Consider the following 17,461-nt stretch of genomic DNA (forward strand, 5'->3'; position numbering starts at 1 on the left):
CTCTATGGCTCTGTGTGTGCTCTGTGTGTGTTCTGTGTGTGTTCACTCTGTGTGTGGCGGTGTGGTCAGTTTTGTGTATGTTTGCACACAGTATGTGTACATCGCGCATCGCATAGACTTTGTCTTAGTCATAATGTTGTAAGTCGAAGGAGACTTCTCATTTAATTTAAATCATCTCCAATCCTGGCCAATTGTACCTTCCCAGCTGGAATAGCAATTTCTCTTTTTTTTATATTTTTTCAGTTGTAAAATTCTATAAATAAAACCTATTTATAAAGCAGTGTGTATCATAATTAGACAGACTTTTTTAGGTGGACCTGTCACAGCAAACTTAGTACCTTTTTTATTTTTGATATCTTGTTTAAAGTGAACCTCTGAGCAGATTATGCACACTAAAGTATTTACATATTCTGAACAAGCAGTGGGAGCATGTTAAAATAATATCTTATTTACGTATGTAGCTATAGGCATTGTGGAGCAATTAATCTTTGATTTTGCCCTGGTTCACACTGAGCTGCGGGAATGAAGCTGTGCGAGTTCAGCTGAACTCGCACGATTTCTCTCCCGCTTGTCAGTCCCGATTTTGGTGACAAATTCTCAGACATTTGTGCGGGTTTCTGCACCGGTGTCAATGGAAATCGCACCCCGAAATTGCAAAAAGTAGTACAGAAACTACTTTTTTAAATCGGTGCGGCACTGCAAATGCAGAGTCTGACCGATTAGGACGGTGCCATTACTGGCAATTGCCGCCGATGTTATCCCATGTCAAAACGCACCAATGTAAACCAGGGCTTTACAACAGAGGCATGGAAATTCCAACTCCTCTCCCCTTTGTTTTTAATGGAAGCAACATCTTGGCATCCTGACAGCTCTCCTAACGCAAGGCAGGTGCTGTTAGAGAATATAAAAACAGACTTTAGAGCCTTTGATTTCATCTTTAAGGAGGAATTGCTTCATGTTACAATCAGCTAGAGAGGTAGGTGGGGGTTGGTTTCAAAGCTCTTTTACTGCTTGTTTAGAATATGTAAACATTTTCTTTTTGTGCTGCCCTGCCACTTCCCATCCCTCTTTTCTGCCTTTCTAACTTCCTAGTTACCTGATATATCTAAAGAAACTGGGTATATAGTGGCCTCATCTTAGCACTGGAAAACCTCTTATGTTGTTTAAAGCGGGAGTTCACCCATAAGACAATTTTTTCAAAAAATCCCCTTAGATGGATGCTCGTTTTGTCCAGGGGAATCGGCTAGTTGTTTTAAAATATGAGCTGTACTTACCGTTTTCGAGATGCATCTTCTCCGTCGCTTCCGGGTATGGGTCTTCGGGAGCGGGCGTTCCTTCTTGATTGACAGTCTTCCGAGAGGCTTCCGACGGTCGCATCCATCGCGTCACTAGTAACCGAAAGAAGCCGAACGTCGGTGCGGCTCTATACTGCGCCTGCGCACCGACGTTCGGCTTCTTTCGGAAAATCGTGACGCGATGGATGCGACCGTCGGAAGCCTCTCGGAAGACTGTCAATCAAAATAGGAACGCCCAGACCAGCAGCTCATACCCGGAAGCGGCGGAGAAGATGCATCTCGTAAACGGTAAGTAATGCTCATATTTTAAAACAACTAGCCGATTCCCCTAGACAAAACGAGCATGAAGCTAAGGGGAAAAAGTGTTATGTACGGGTGAACCCCCGCTTTAAGCAGTTAGATAAGGGCTCATAACACTAGGCTTCATGGATCAGAAAGGGGAGACCTATTCGGACAGAAATTGGTTCCAGTAGCAGCAAACAATGGGATTGTCCCTTGTATTGATGCAGGAGAACAGAAGCAAGTTTGATTGGTCGGGACGGTTGTTTTTTTGTTTTTTTAAGAAATCAGAAGTTCAGGCTGTAGTTTGTTGAAGCCTAAATCACTTTAAGACACAACATTGTAGCATATATTTGGGAAGAGCAGGAAAGGGATAGGTTCTGCCAGTGGTTTACTGCCATCTATGTTCCCTATTGGGAGATTCCCCCTAATATCTCCAATGGGAGAAACAAAAACACATGTTGAGTATAGTGAGAAAAGAGGGCAGTATTTTACAGCTTTCCATAGACCCAGGGACTGCATACCCATTGTTCAGTTGTCACAGGGACAGGTAGTGAGGGAGATCTCCTCCTCGATCCTGTAACAGACTAAAAAAAAAAAAAAAACATGGAAATTTTACCTCCACCTCACTTCATCCAAAACTCTAACAAATTAAGAAGTGTAGAACTAAAGGCAAAACTTTTTTTTCTATTTTGGATAGAGCAAGAAAGAGTTCCAACCCCTGTCAGATTTTTTTTTTCCCGCCATCTGTGTTCCATTGTAGAGATTTTCCTTCACTTCCTGTCCCATAGCCAAACAGGAAGTGAGAGGAAATCCCTGCAAATTAAGGGAATCCCTTGGAGACCTCCAGGTCACCAGAACTAGTGTCCCCATTAGAACTTTTCCCCCTATTGCTTTTCTGGGAAGAACCAAAAATTTGGGGTTTTCTTTTGCTTTCACTTTCAACGATAATGGTAAACAGGATTAATCTCCCTAACGGGGGGGGGCACAGACAGCAATAAAAACGGACAGGTGTTCTAATCCCTCTCCACTCTATCCAAAACCAAAAAAAAAAGCTTTACCTTTAGTTATACTTTAAAACTTTCTGTGCGTTTTTTACTGCTAGTATTCCCCCCCAATAATAGTAGTATAGATTACTCTATAAAACTTTATAAGGTTCATCCCTAGACCTCATTTTACACTAGTATTCTTATATTGTCCTATTGGCCAAATTTTGCAGCCACTCTTTTTAACTAGCTGCATTCTCGCATTAAAAAATAAAAAAGAAGAAAAACAAAGCGACCATGCCTTTTTCTAATAAGGCAAAGTGGGGTGAGCCATCGTGATTAATTATCGTGATTAATTACCTTATTTATTGGCGTATTACACGCACAGGCGTATAACAGGAAAAAAACGCTCCACGGCTCCCTGCGTATAACACGCAAGCACAGTTTACCCTATATTTTCAGGGTAAAAAAGTGAGTGTTTACGCCAATAAATACAGTATACATTGGCATTGTGTAGTCCCACTGTGAAACTGTATTGTGGTTACTGGGGCTTTTAATTGCACCCCCTAGTGGTTATAGGCTCTGAACTTGTCACTTAGAGACACTGTCACTTTTGCCCATGCTGGGAAAGGTGACTGTGTCTATGGAAATGGCATCTTACACCTATATGCATAGTTTACCTCTGCCTGCTTAAAGCTGTTTGCACTAAAACCATTTGTGTCGGAGCTGTGAGGTCACGTGACAGTGCTTGAGTACAGTAATTAGCTGCTGGGCACCATCACAAAAGAGCAGGAAATCTTACATAGGAAAAGGATGGAGTGCAGTTAAAAATGGATGGAGTGCAGTTAAGGTAAGTATATAGGGGGGTTGAAAAGTGCTCCTTTTCCCCTGGTCCTGACGTTTTGCCCTGCATGGGAAAGAGAACGCCTCAGGCTGGGTTCACACTTGTCCGACAAACGGTCCTACATTGGGAGCCTCATGTAGCATGACGTGTGAAAATCAATGTTTCCCTATGAGAGCCGTCTTAACTGGTCCTACACAAGTCGGTCCGACTTTGAAAATGCTCCCTGTACTACTTTTGGTCCTACATTGATCCTACTTCAACCCATTGAATATCATTGAAGTCGGACCAAAGTAGTATCCTGTTCATGAAAGTAGGATGGATGTAGGATAAATGTAGGACCAATGTAGCAGAGCAAAGTAGGATGAAAGTAGTGTAGTAGTGTGAACCCAGCCTTGGGCTGGGTTCACACTGATACTACACGACAGTCACGCGACCATCATCCTACTTTGCTCTGCAAAATCAGTCCTACATTGGTGGTCCTATGTCCAATCGACTTGAATGAACAGGATAATACTTTGATCCGACTTTGTGATAGTATGACTTGTCCTTTGACCAATCAGAACAATCCCAGTGGAAGATTCATTCCTTTTACTGCTGCTATAATCACCATGTCGAATGGTTAAGACAATAATCCGACTTTGATCCGACTTCAATGATATTCAATGGCCTGAAGTAGGATCAAAGTCGGACCAAAGTAGTACAGGGAGCATTTTCTAAGTTGGACCGACTTGTGTCGGACCAGTTAAGGCGGCTCCCATAGGGAAACATTGATTTTCACTGAGGCTGGGTTCACACTGGTCCGACAAACGCTCTGACATTGGGAGCTCATGTCGCATGATGTGTGAAAATTAATGTTTCCCTATGGGAGCCGTCTTCACTGGTCCGACACAAGTCGGTCCGACTTTGAAAATGCTCCCTGTACTACTTTGGTCCGACTTTGATCCTACTTCACTCCATTGAATATCATTGAAGTCGGATCAAAGTAGGATCCTTGTCCTTACCATCCGACTTTTGACATCAGACATTGTGATTAGAGCAACAGTAAAAGGAATTTATCTCACTCTGGGATTGTTTTGATTGGTCAAAGAACAAGTCATACTATCACAAAGTTGGATAAAAGTAGTATCCTGTTCATTCAAGTTGGATGAATGGATGTAGGACTGATGTCGCAGAGCAAAGTAGGATGAAAGTCGTATGACTGTCGTGTAGTATCAGTGTGAACCCAGCCTCACATGTCATGAGCTCCCAATGTCGGAGCGCTTGTCGTACCAGTGTGAACCTCAAGCCTAGGTTCACACTGGTGAGATGCCGGTAACTGCATGTGTGTTCACATCAATCCGATCCAATTCTACCAATCGCACTGCATTTTGCAAACCGATTTTTGTGGTGTGATTGAGTTAACATTGACGCCCGCAGCGGTTCACATGAACGGGGTGCAATTGCGGTGCGGGAAATGCTGCAAATCGCACAGGAATTACTGCGAATCCCGCACCGCATCAATGTGAACCTAGGCTAAAGGATATTAAGACTCGCACATTAAAACCAATGAACAGAAACCTGGAGGAGTTTCCTTTTTAAAGAGAGCCTATCACTAAGTAAAATACCTGTGTGAGATGAAACCTGCCACCCCCTGACTCCTTATACTAGTTTGGAAGCTTCAGCAGTCAAAGAATGTCAGCTTCTGCAGGACGCTTGTCACACAGGTATTTTGCTTGGTGACTTACTCCCTTTTAAAATGGCCAGTATAAAAACCGATGGAAAGGGATTTATTGCAGCGCAGTTGGCATTCTCCGTGCACCTTTCTGATTGTCGGCATTTGAAGGTCTACGGAATGCTGACATGGAGGGCGAGGAGGAGAGGTCACATGACCGCGTTTACCCCTCCCCCGGACTTCTGTTTGCCTTTCTGTGACCTATTTTAGTGTGAGCAGGAGAAGCTGAGGCATTCTGACAGTTTACAAGACAGCAGCAGTCTGAATAATTCAATCTTTGTAGTTTGCAGTTACATTTATTAAAAATGCACCATCTGTTTTGCTGCTTCTTCCTGAAAGGTATACGCTGCAGAGCGGTATGCATTTATTACATAACGCCCCAGCATACGGCTTGTGGTTTTAATCACATAAATGGCTGCGGTAAAAAAAAAAAAAACATTCACATAATTAAAATAGAAATGTGTATCTGAGGATGTGACGCCTCGCTGAACCAGCTATCAAGTTCTAACTTATCTAGGAGTCTAACGAAAAGTTGTCCCCATCTGTGTTCTTCACAATTTCCATTTTTCTTTTCCCAATGCATTATGAGGGAATGAAACGGATTTCTAGGTTATACACAGACCAGCTTAGACAGAAGGTTGGATTCACAAAGCTACAGCAAATATTTTGCAGCACTAAGAGCTAAAAATATTCACTCGATAGAAAAAAAAACAATCGCCATGACAAATGACACGTGCGTTATAGCTAGGGTTGTCCCGATACCACTTTTTTAGGACTGAGTACAAGTACCGATACTTTTTTTCAAGTACTCGCCGATACCGAATACCGATACTTTTTTTTAAATGTGTCCCCAAATGCAGCCATGTCCCCCCACAAATGCAGCCATGTCCCCCCCATAGATGCAGCCATGTCCCCCCCATAGATGCAGCCATGTCCCCCCCATATATGCAGCCATGTCCCCCCCATATATGCAGCCATGTCCCCCCATATATGCAGCCATGTCCCCCCCACATATCCAGCCATGTCCCCCCCATATCCAGCCATATCCAGCCATGTCCCGCGCTGTGTATAGACACTCCCCCTTGCTCGGGATTGGACAGTTTACCCGAACAAGGGGGAGTGTCTATACGCGGCGCTGTGGGAAACACTACAGCTATTCAAATGAAAGCTGTAATGTTCCCAGCCCATATTAACCAAGCGGCGGCGGCAGCGGGGATGCGGCGTAGCGTGATGCGGCGTAGTAGCGGCGGCGGGGGGGCGAGTATTCGGGCCAGGCATCGGGGGCATTTGCGGGAGTACAAGTACTCCCGCAAATACTCGGAATCGGTATCGGTATCGGGACAACCCTAGTTATAGCTTTATGAAATCAGCACGATGTTTCCACAGCTTTTTAGATAAATGAGGCTTTGAATCTCCTTGCATTACTTTTGCATCTGGGTCCTCTTAAAAGTCACACATTTATGGAAGAATTTGAAAAGTTTGGCCTGTCCCTGGCCGCATCCCCTCCATAGCACATAAGTGACCGAGGCCTCAGTTACACAGGACATTTTTAATTGCTCAGTCAGATATTAACATCTTGATGGTTGTCACCTTTTGGGTTTTAGTCTGCTGCAGCTGAGTCATTTGACCACAAAGGGTTGAAGGTAAAATTTAAAATGAAAGCAACCTGTGCTGTTACTATGGTGGGCAACGCAATGCGTCAGCCTTAAAGTGATCCAGTGCCGAGATTTTGCATACTGAAGTAATTACATATTCTGAACAATGCACTTTAAAACAAGCCCTCATTCATCTACGTATCTATATGCATCTGGGAGAAATTTGTTTTAAAAGTTCATTGAAATCTTAGCTGTATTTTCTGTATACTACAGAATCTTTGCAGTCGGCCAGCCTTTTAATGCAAATAACCAACAGGTGTTTCTAAGCTGTTAGGTCTCATGGATATGGCTACTGTACAGCAAAGCACAGCCTTTTTCAACATCCACAGTAAATCAAATGAACCATATTTTATGCGTGAAAACGTTTATTCTAATGTTTACATGCATACAGGGAAGATGGTTCTCTATTGGAGAACAATACATTTCTGCATCCTAGCAATGAAGGATGGTAGATGGCAAACGGATATCTGTCTTGGCAACCGGAGAAGGCTAGGCGATAGAAGCCATCTGCGTCTTAGCAACAGACACTAGGTGGCAAAAGTTGCCTGCATCCTGGCAATGAAGAACACAAAGTGGTAGAAGCCACCCGCATCCTAATAACACAAGAGGGCTGGGTGGCACAAATCACCTCCATCATAGCAACAGAAAGATGCTAGGTGGTGGAAGCCGCCTGTGTCCTAGCAAGAAGGGAACTAGGCCTCAATAGTCGCTTGTATCCTAGCAATTAAGGGCACTAGGAGGCAGAAGCCCCTGTATCCTAGTAATAAAAGGACACTAGGCGGCAGAAGCTGTTGGCGTCTTGGCAACAGAAGTACATAAAGTGGCAAGGTTTCAGGGCTTTTCATTTTTGTAGAGCCAGTTATTGAAAAGAGTACAGCTGAGGATTGGAGCGTGGAAGCACATTTGCAGTGATGTTCCCCTGTGTATTTATTACACGTTGGTGCTCTTGCTGTAAATCTCCGCAAGTTCCATTTAGCACCTTCTGGTGTGTGTGTGCCGAGTGTCTGGGACAGTTTATCACAGGCAGATGAGCACAAACGTGCAACAAAAGGAGGAGCTAGACAGCCAAGTGCTAATGACCCTTAAATGGGTCACTTACACACAAGATCATTGCTGGAATAGAATTCCAAGTCTGGAAAATTAAAGTAACCCTTTTTTTTTTTTCTTAACCAGTGAAAAGCAGCAGCTGGTATGCTATCCAAACAGCAGCCCCTAACTTTTATTCCAAGTACAGTTCACAAAGCAAACACTAAAGCCCTGTTATCGTAAAGCTTTATTTATTCCCCATTCAGCAGAGCTGCACTGTCACTGTTCACTGAAACCATCAGGCAGGGCTTCTGCTGTATACATAGGGGACTGTTGAATGCAGATTGATGCAAGTAGATTTAACAAGTACTATAGACTTTTACTACCTTGATTTGGCAGTGCCAATGTACTCCGCAGGAGCACTGCCCAAAGGTTCAGTGAACAATGCAGCTAATAAACTGTGCTGAACAATGATTCCAATGTACGCTAACCATATGGATGGCAGTTCATTTAGAGCAGTGGTTCTTAACCTGGGGGTCGGGACCCCCTCGGGGGTCAAATTACAATTTACCAGGGGTCACCGAATCCTGTGCTGTTCTTGAAGCCCGCACCGCTCCCTCAGCCTTTTCGCGGCCGCCCAGCAGGACTGTCCCTGGAGCCTGTGGTCGCCCAGCTGGGCTGTTTCTGGAGCACGCGGCGGCCCACTCTTATTATAGGCTTACCTGTAGGTACAAGTACAACTCTTCGCAGCCACCCATTTAGTTCACGGCATGGCTGGGGGGAGAGACTGGAGGTCAGCTGACTGGTGATGAACGTGAAGTGGGAGGAGGAGACCCCATCTCCTGATTTTGGCATAGGTGTCACTGCTGCGAGACACCACCTAGCTGGAGACACAGTGAGTAACACTACCAGGCTGTGATTAGAGTTGCCATTAAGGCCTTGTATACACGATCAGTCCAAACTGATGAAAATGGACTGAAGGCTGAAGTCTGATGGTCTGATGTGCCTACACACCATCAGTTCAAAATCTGATCGAGTCCAGCGCGGTGACGTAAAACACAACGACATGCTAAAAAAACGAAGTTCAATGCATCCAAGCATGCGTCGACTTGTTTCTGAGCATGCGCGGGTTTTGAACCAATGCTTTTGCGTACTAACCATTGGTTTTGACCGATCGGTCAGCAGTCCATCAGTCCGATTTTAAAGCAAGTTTTAAAACTTTGGTCTAAAGGACAAAAGTCTGATGGGCCGTACACACGGTAGGTTTGGACCAATGAAACTGAACTTCAGTCCGTTTTAATCGGTTTGGACTGGTCGTGTGTACAGGGCCTTAAAGTCCCCACTACAGTTCTCAGATGAGCAGATGATCTTGATCAAGAGAACCTTAGTTGGCTGATCAGAACTCCCCCCAGCACTGCCACTCATCCCACCTCACCCCCCCCCCCCAACCAAGGAGTAGATGCAATACAAATAGAGAATACATGGAAGGGAGAGGAAAAGAGGGGGAGGAACAAAGAAAAAGGAAGAGAAAGAATAAGAAAGATGGCTAGAGAGAGGGATGGGGGGGAAAAACAAGATATTAGGATAGAGAGAGATAAAAGGGAAAGACAGGAGAACAAAGAGAGAGAGTGGTACATCCTAAAATGTACCATAAGGGGTTTTAATGTTGTACGAGTGGAAGGGACTCAGGGAGCGCTAAACGTCCATGGGTTAGGGGCGCAAATGACTTGCCTTGGGTGCTGACAACCCACACTACGAAAATAATTTTACTGTTGGGGGTCCCTACAACTTTTATCAAGGGGTCACGGCAGTAGAAGGGTTGAGAACCACTGATTTAGAGTGTCACCCATCTTAAATCTCATCCTGGTATTCTGTATATTCATCGAATTATGACATTTTGTAATATAATTTTGCCAAAATGGCTTTCTCTTTCAACACTACCTCTCTCCACAGAAATATTTGGCCTGACACTCAGCTGAAAGTCTGTCCTAGTGACGGTTTATGACTTGCTTGTCATACGCTGTAAAATCTGATGGTACAATCTTTTACAGATTTCCCCCTAATATTTTATTATTATTATACATGATTTGTATAGCGCCAAAGGTTTGCGTAGCGCTGCCATATAAAATGGGACGCTACGATCACAATACAGTTCAGTACAGAAGGAATAGGAGGGCCCTGCTCATTGAGCTTACAATCTAATGGGGGGGGGGGGGGTACGAAAGGTAATAGCTGCAGGGGATTATCTGATGGTGGAGACTCAACAGTTTTAAGGTGGAGGTGAAGTAGGCTTCCCTAAATAAATGATTTTTCAAGAATCGCCTAAAAGCGGACAGGGTTAGGAGCTGACTGGACATACTGGGTTAGGGTGTTCCAGAGGATTGGAGAGGTTCTGGAAAAGTCCTGCACTAGAGCATGGGAGGAGGTAACAAGGGAGATAGAGAGCAAGATGTCTTGGGAGGAGCAGATAGGGAGATTGTATAGTAGGGTATGATCAGCTTAAAGTGATAGTAAACTCTGTTACACCACTTGTACCTACAGGTAAGCCTATAATAAGGCTTACCTGTAGGTACTGTGAATATCTCCTAAACTTGCAGTGACACAGTTTAGGAGATATTCAGAATGCATGCAGCCGATGACATTACCGGCGCATGTGGCGGCTCCCAGAAGGAAGACCCTGTCAGCCATCTAAGCACTGACATTGAGGCACTGTAGGGCTTCGTTCTAAAATAAGTTAATCTTAATATGCTAGTATGCGATGCATACTAGCACATTGACATTTCCTTGATTACCCCTTTAGCATCCATCTTATGTGTATGGAAAATGGGCTTCACTAGCTGACTTTGTGCTCTCTTCCTCCAGATGTACTTTGCTCTTTCAAATAATTTAGGTGCCCATGTATACAAGGTCTGAGTGTTGCCAGTTTCAAAGTGCTGCAAACGTTCCACCATTGTGGTCTTAGACAAGGGTATTGAAGGATCATGTGCTGAATAATTTTGGCAAACAGCAGCTATACTAAGATTGTACTTGTCCCTTCTTCTTGTTACCAATTGAGGCATCACTGTACATATAGCCCACCAAGCCCTACCCCAATCACTGAACCTCTGCAAGGTGGCATCTAGGCCTGCTGCAGGTCTTGTTACTTATCGTTCATGGTGGAGAGAGGTGGCTTTGGGTTCTGGGACAAGGTACGGCCTTGGTTTCATGGTCACCCTGCTAATGGAAGAACCAAACCCTGATCTTACTCCAGTGCTTTTTATGGTTTTAAAGATTAATCAGGGAAGCATCTAGGAAGTATGAAAATTATTTGATCTTTAGGAATTGAATAAAAAAAAAGGGAAAGAACTCCCCTGCGGTTTTAACAGCACAGTGCAGAAGTGCTACATTTTCAGAGCCTATAACCTCTAACAATACAAAACACAAGGATTATCCAAAGCGTGGTTAATTGACAGCAACATATAGGAGGTTTTCCATAACAGATAAATTGTGTCCCCTTAAAATCTCCAACCATGATTAGCCATGTTGAAATAAAACTGTTAGGAGTGGTGCTTTTACAGATAATTATTCATTTCTATGGGTCTCCATGAATGTACTTCTATTAACCATCAACAAGTCATAGTGATCACATTGCACTTTTACAAGTTGAAGAGACTCCCTCTTATAATACTTAAAATTAGTTTATCTCTTTCTTGGGGAACCACTTTAAGAACAGTTAAAGCTTAGGTAAGTCTGTGTGCCTTTAACAGAGATCATTTACAGGGATTTCCACAATACTTAAAGCGGAGTTCCACCCAAAAGTGGAACTTTCACTTTAAGCATTCCTCGCCCCCTTACATGCCACATTTGGCATGTCATTTTTTTTGGGGGGGGAGGGATTCGTTAGGAGTGGGACATCCTGTCCCACTTCCTACTTCCACCTATGGGACGACTCCTCTGCCCCTAGGCGGCCCCTCCCTCTATGCGATCTCCTGGGACACGTAACAGGTCCCAGGAGATTGCCTATCCACTCCCTGAATGCAAAGCGACGAGCGCACGGCCGTAAAGCCAAAAGCTTTCATGGCCGAGTGCCGAAAGTGGGAATGGAGGCGCCAAGGAGAGAGGCGCGATGCTCCGGGCGGCCGCATTGCTGGGCCGTGGAGCAGGTAACTGTCTGTTTCTTAAAAGTCAGCAGCTACACTTTTTGTATCTGCTGACTTTTAATAAACAAAAAAAGTCTGCAACTCCGCTTTAAGAGACTTGGAGGAACCCTAGGTTTTAAAGAACCATGCAACCCAAAGCCAATATTTCAGTGGCATAAAAGCTCACTCATTTCTCTGTATCCTAGTATAAGCAACAATATCTTCCTGTTGCAGTTATGGGGCTTGCGTAAATTGGGTCACCTTTTGTAAAGTCCAACAAGGGTGTCCCACTCTTGCTACTCCATTTTCCAGGATATAAAATAGACGCATAAGGAATCATAAAAAAAAATATATATTTTCCTCAGTTGGGGTTGGAGATCTCAACACCAGAATCCTCAGGAGATGCAATTGACTCAAAAAACATTTACTGAAATGTAAGGTTTTGGTAGACTTACCCCTTGGTGGCATTAAAGAAAGATATGTTCTTATGGCTGAAGCTATAACTCAGCCAAGAAAGTTCAATGTCTTCCAGCGGCTGTGGATCTAGTCAGAAGACAACAGAAAAGGCCTTAACAATAAAGTTTTCCATTTTCACGATGCAACAAAAAAAAGTCTGTTTTGTGATTTGTAATTTAATTATTTTCTGTAATCAGTTGAACCAAACCATAAAAACATTCAAACGGCAGCAAATTGTTAGGATTGTGTACACCATGGTATCCATTTTCCCCGAAAAATACTCATACTCTCTTCAACTGGTCAGCCCATCAGTCTGTCTTCATTGTTTTTGTCACAGAAAAGTTTAATGAAACATCATTACAATTGGGCGCCGTTTAAAAAAAATAAATAAAAAGTCCGTTTTACATGTCAGCCAATCGGGTACCAGTTTTCAGTTTCATTTCAGCAACAGCTAGGGTCTAATTTAGTTGTAGGAAACAATTCAACATTTGGTTAAATACAGAGTACCTTTGTATCTACAGTAGATCTAACCATCTGGGTAGATCGGTTGTTTTTATTTGAAGCATACATCAAAATCTGCCATTCCCACCATTTCTTGGCAGCTTTTGGGCCCCAAAGTTTGACGTTTTTTAACTTTCTGTGACAGTCTAGCCCTGAATCATACCATGTCCTTTCTGAAGCCCCACGTCTTTTATGTTGTCTTCATGTTCCGTTCATGTCTATGCTGCTTTCAATGTAAAGGAGTCTGAATGGCTTCAGATTTGAAGATTATCATTTGAACGAAAAGAAATGATAGGAGCCAATTATTACAATGCATTTGACTTGTACTTTATGTGCATTTTTGGCATGCATTACTTGCCTTGGCCTTATGGGCTTTTTGTTTCTAGGTATTATTAGGACACAGTTCGAAGTCCAAATGTTTTAGAGCTCTTCTATTGAATAGCAGGTGGAATTTGTACATCAGTTGCTTGCTCTTAAGCATTTCTGCCTACATTACTATATTGAAAGTATATCCAAAGTCCAACATGTTACGTTTTGGAAAGGGTTAGAACCTCCGTCAGGGCTTTTTTATATATTTTTTTTATATCGGTCTTTGTTTTTGCTTAATTTTTTTTTCTATTTGTTCCGATGACGATTGACATTGGGACTGGAAATTATAGCAAATCCGTAACCAGAACATCTTGGAAACTTGATCCGGTGACAACTGTGTAAGAGGGAATTTATTCTCACTTTGAAGATGCTACCTATTACTTCTGTTGTGTGTACAGCACAGAAAGTGAAGGGAAATCTCCCCAATGGAACAGAAATAGAGAAAAAAACTGCCTTAAAGGAACCCTTGAAAAGGTTCTGCACTGGAGAGTGGACATTGCCTCCTAATTGGTTATAGGGCAGCACAGACTCCCGGAGTTTGTTCTTTTTCTAGTTGTTTACCTAGCAAGCCCATTTAATTTTTTACTTAGGCCCTTCCACTACCTAGTGGTAAGTAAATCTAAAGTAGACTGTTCAATCCTCGTGTAATCTGACTTTCCAAACTTAAGAAGTACGGAGTTCCAAAACAGTCCATGGTATGATTTAATGAGGATGTTCTAATTCATTTCTTATCTGAAGCCATTAAAAATATCTCTACGCACTGTTTCTATATCAAGTACCTTTCCTTCCTTCAGACTTCCTTTCTTCCACAATTTTTTATTTTATGATTGTTTATTTATTTTTTTTACATTTCCCATGGTTTATTTTTCTTCCCCCCTCCCTCCCTCCTTCCATAGTGCGGCCGAAATGCTGAGAACTTCGACCGGTTTTTCACCCGCCATCCACCAGTGCTAACGCCACCTGACCAGGAGGTCATCAGGAACCTCGACCAATCAGAATTTGAAGGATTTTCCTTCATTAATGCTGATTATGAGCAACTGGAGATAAAAGACTGATGAAATGGCTGCCTGTGTTTTCCCGAATACCTACAGCTCTCAGCTGTCCCACTGTAATCTTCCCTAGGGTGGCCTGGCCACACTGCGCACCCCACCAACCCTTTTACTTTGCGTTATTATAGCAGCCATCTTACTGAGTACTGTATGTCTGATCCAGCATGTGTAACTAGGCCTCACTGTTTACAGAGGGCCCTGTTGTCTGTGTCTTGTTTATTCATCAGTAAGCCAAAAGACCGAGGTCTCCATGGTGGAGTCTTTGAAGGTATAGCTTTTCTTGGTACCCTTAGTAACCTAGCACATTAGTCTTAATTCATTTTCCCATGCTGCAATAGAAACAAATAAGGGTATCCAGAAAAGTTTTTCCTTCATGCACGTTTCATCCTAAGGCCTAGAACGTGCGTTTAATCTCTAGGATGCATTGACTAAGTTGAACATGAAGACTTGTGGCTAACAATTTAAGCCAAATTCCCCTGGCGCTAGAGGACTGTGAATCATTTTTTTGGACAAGCAAGTTACCTACTATTTGTATATCCAATGTTGTAGCATTTGTTTTCCTGTCAAGCCCAAATGATAACAAATATGGGTTTTATTCATAATCTGGAGCTTGTGATTTTATTGAATAACCCTAGAAAAAGAAAAGATATCACTTTGCAATCATTATTGAATAGATCTGTGCCCAAAGCATCTCGTTGCTGGTGGGCTTAAAAAGAACCTGTGACTAAACTATGGACACAAGTGTGTATAATAAATAATTCTGATTTATTTTTTATATATATATATATATATATATATATATATATATATATATATATATATACATTTTTTCCTTATTAAGCACTCACTGACCTCTGTAGTTGCAGGCAATGTGATTCAATACATTCTCAAAGTTCACAGCAGCAGTTCTAGAGTCATTTAAAGTGATTGTAAACAATCACCTTGTTAAACAAAACATTCAGTCTAAAATAGAAATGAAAGGCTAAACATTTTGTGTAAAGATGAAAAAAACATTAAAAGTACTTTAATCACATTCTCTCTGTTCTCAGCTGTATAGGAGCTGGGGAGGAGAAACTGCAGTACACTGAACTTCCCAGTGAATGGCTGTGTCAGGACAAGTCTGACAATTCGAGGAAAGCAGGCTGAGTTCCCAGCATAGCTGGAAAACTGACAATGTTGTGTTCTCCTGCTTAGTGTGGCCAGTTTGTAAGAGGGAAGCAGAAGGGACTGGCAGGAACACCAGGGTTTAACACAAAGGAAGCAATGCAAAGAGAACAGGATACTCTTTCATACAAGTACATGGTGCAGCAGAAACATTAAGAATATCAAATGCTGGGGTAAAAAACTCTTTAAGGTTTCATGTACACTACAGCCCTAAACTTGCGTTTTGCAGCTTTTGGTGTTTTCTTGCCAAAGCGCCCAAACTCAACTCCATAAAAGCCTATATACACATGGGGGTTATTTACGAAAGGCAAATCTACTTTGCACTACAAGTGCAAATTACAAGTACACTTGAAATTGCACTGCAAGTGCACTTGGATGGGCAGTCGCTGTAAATCTGGGAGGAAGATCTGAAATTTGGGGAAGCTCTGCTGATTTTATCATCCAATCATGTGCAGGCTAAAATTATGTTTTTTATTTTCCTTGCATGTCCCCCTCCGATCTACAGCAATTTCACTACCAAGTGCACTTTGCACTTGTAGTGCAAAGTGGATTTGCCTCTAGTAAATAACCCCCAAAGTGTCAATGTACACTTAGGCCCAGATTCTCAAAGGAGATACCACGGCGTATCTCCAGATATGCCGTCGTATCTCTGAGTCTGAGCGGTCGTATCTATGCGCCTGATTCTTAGAATCAGTTACGCATAGATTTCTATTAGATCCGACCGGCGTAAGTCTCTTACGCCGTCGGATCTTAACTGCATATTTACGCTGGCTGCTAGGGGCGTGTACGCTGATTTACGCCTAGAAATCTGTAAATCAGCTAGATACTCGAATTCACGAACGTACGCCCGGTCGACGCAGTACAGATACGCCTTTAACGTTAGGCTTTTCCCGGCGTAAAGTTACCCCTGCTATATGAGGCGTACATGCGGCGTACCAATGTTAAGTATGGACGTCGTTCCCGCGTTGAATTTTGAAAATTTTACGTTGTTTGCGTAAGTCGTCCGTGAATGGGGCTGGACGTAATTTACGTTCGCGTCGAAACCAATACGTCCTTGTGGCGTACTTTGGAGCAATGCACACTGGGATATGTCCACGGACGGCGCATGCGCCGTTCGTAAAAAGCGTCATTTACGTGGGGTCACATAACATTTACATAACACACGCCCACATCTTCCACATTTGAATTAGGCGGGCTTACGCCAGCATATTTACGCTACGCCGCCGCAACTTACAGAGCAAGTGCTTTGAGAATACTGCACTTGCCGTCTAAGTTGCGGAGGCGTAATGTAAATAGGATACGTTACGCCCGCTCAAAGATACGCCGCTGTACGTGAATCCGGGCCTTAGGCTTTTACTAGAGTTTAGGCGCTGCGGTTAGGGGAGCTTCAACCTCCCTCAACCACCCTCTCCTGAATGCAGAAGAATCACATTCAGGATAGGGTCATTTTGGCTGCAAAACACAGCAAAATCATGCTGTGATTTTGCTGTGTTTTCTCGCGAGCAGTGGTCAAAACAGGCTATGTGTACAAGAAGCCCAAGTGGTTCAGCCCCTCCCACCCCCAACAGTAACTCCGCAGCCTTGTTATCTCTAATGTAAACACAGAGCAAGTTCTCTGGAGTAGGGGGCTAAAGGGTGCGCTAAGCTAAGTGTTACTACTGTAAGGGGGAGCAGCTGAGGGAAAAGGAATAGGGTAGCTGAACTGCTGAGAGAAGGACTTGATTTCAGTGATTCTGCTGTAAACTTTGATAGTGAATCGCCCCACAGTAATTGTAGCTACTAAAGTCAGTGATGGTTTATGTCAGGGATCCTCAAACTACGGCCCTCCAGCTGTTGTAGAACTACACATCCCATGAGGCATTGTAACACTTTGACATTCACAGACATGACTAGGCATGATGGGAATTGTAGTTCCTGAACAACTGGAGGGTCGTAGTTTTGAAGACCCATGGTTTATGTAAAACATATTTACTGCTTGTTAAGAATGTGTAAATAATTGAAAGTCCAA

At 43.1% G+C, this 17,461-nt stretch overlaps 1 protein-coding gene across 2 annotated transcripts in view; it reads left to right on the forward strand.

The window, feature by feature from the left end:
• PRKCB (protein kinase C beta) overlaps window positions 1–17,461 on the forward strand; it is a 336,313-nt gene that overhangs the window by 296,110 nt on the left and 22,742 nt on the right. Inside the window, exon 17 of one of the 2 annotated variants that reach the window (XM_040356512.1) lies at window positions 14,137–14,895. The exons of the other annotated variant lie outside the window; for it this stretch is intronic. Within the exon in view, the coding sequence (XP_040212446.1) occupies window positions 14,137–14,295 (159 nt within the window). The 3' untranslated portion in view covers window positions 14,296–14,895. Of the gene's footprint in view, window positions 1–14,136; window positions 14,896–17,461 lie in introns of those variants that run through there. 2 annotated transcript variants of the gene reach the window in all.

The sequence above is a fragment of the Rana temporaria genome, chromosome 6, assembly GCF_905171775.1.
Source record: "Rana temporaria chromosome 6, aRanTem1.1, whole genome shotgun sequence".
Classification (NCBI taxonomy): Eukaryota; Metazoa; Chordata; class Amphibia; order Anura; family Ranidae; genus Rana; species Rana temporaria.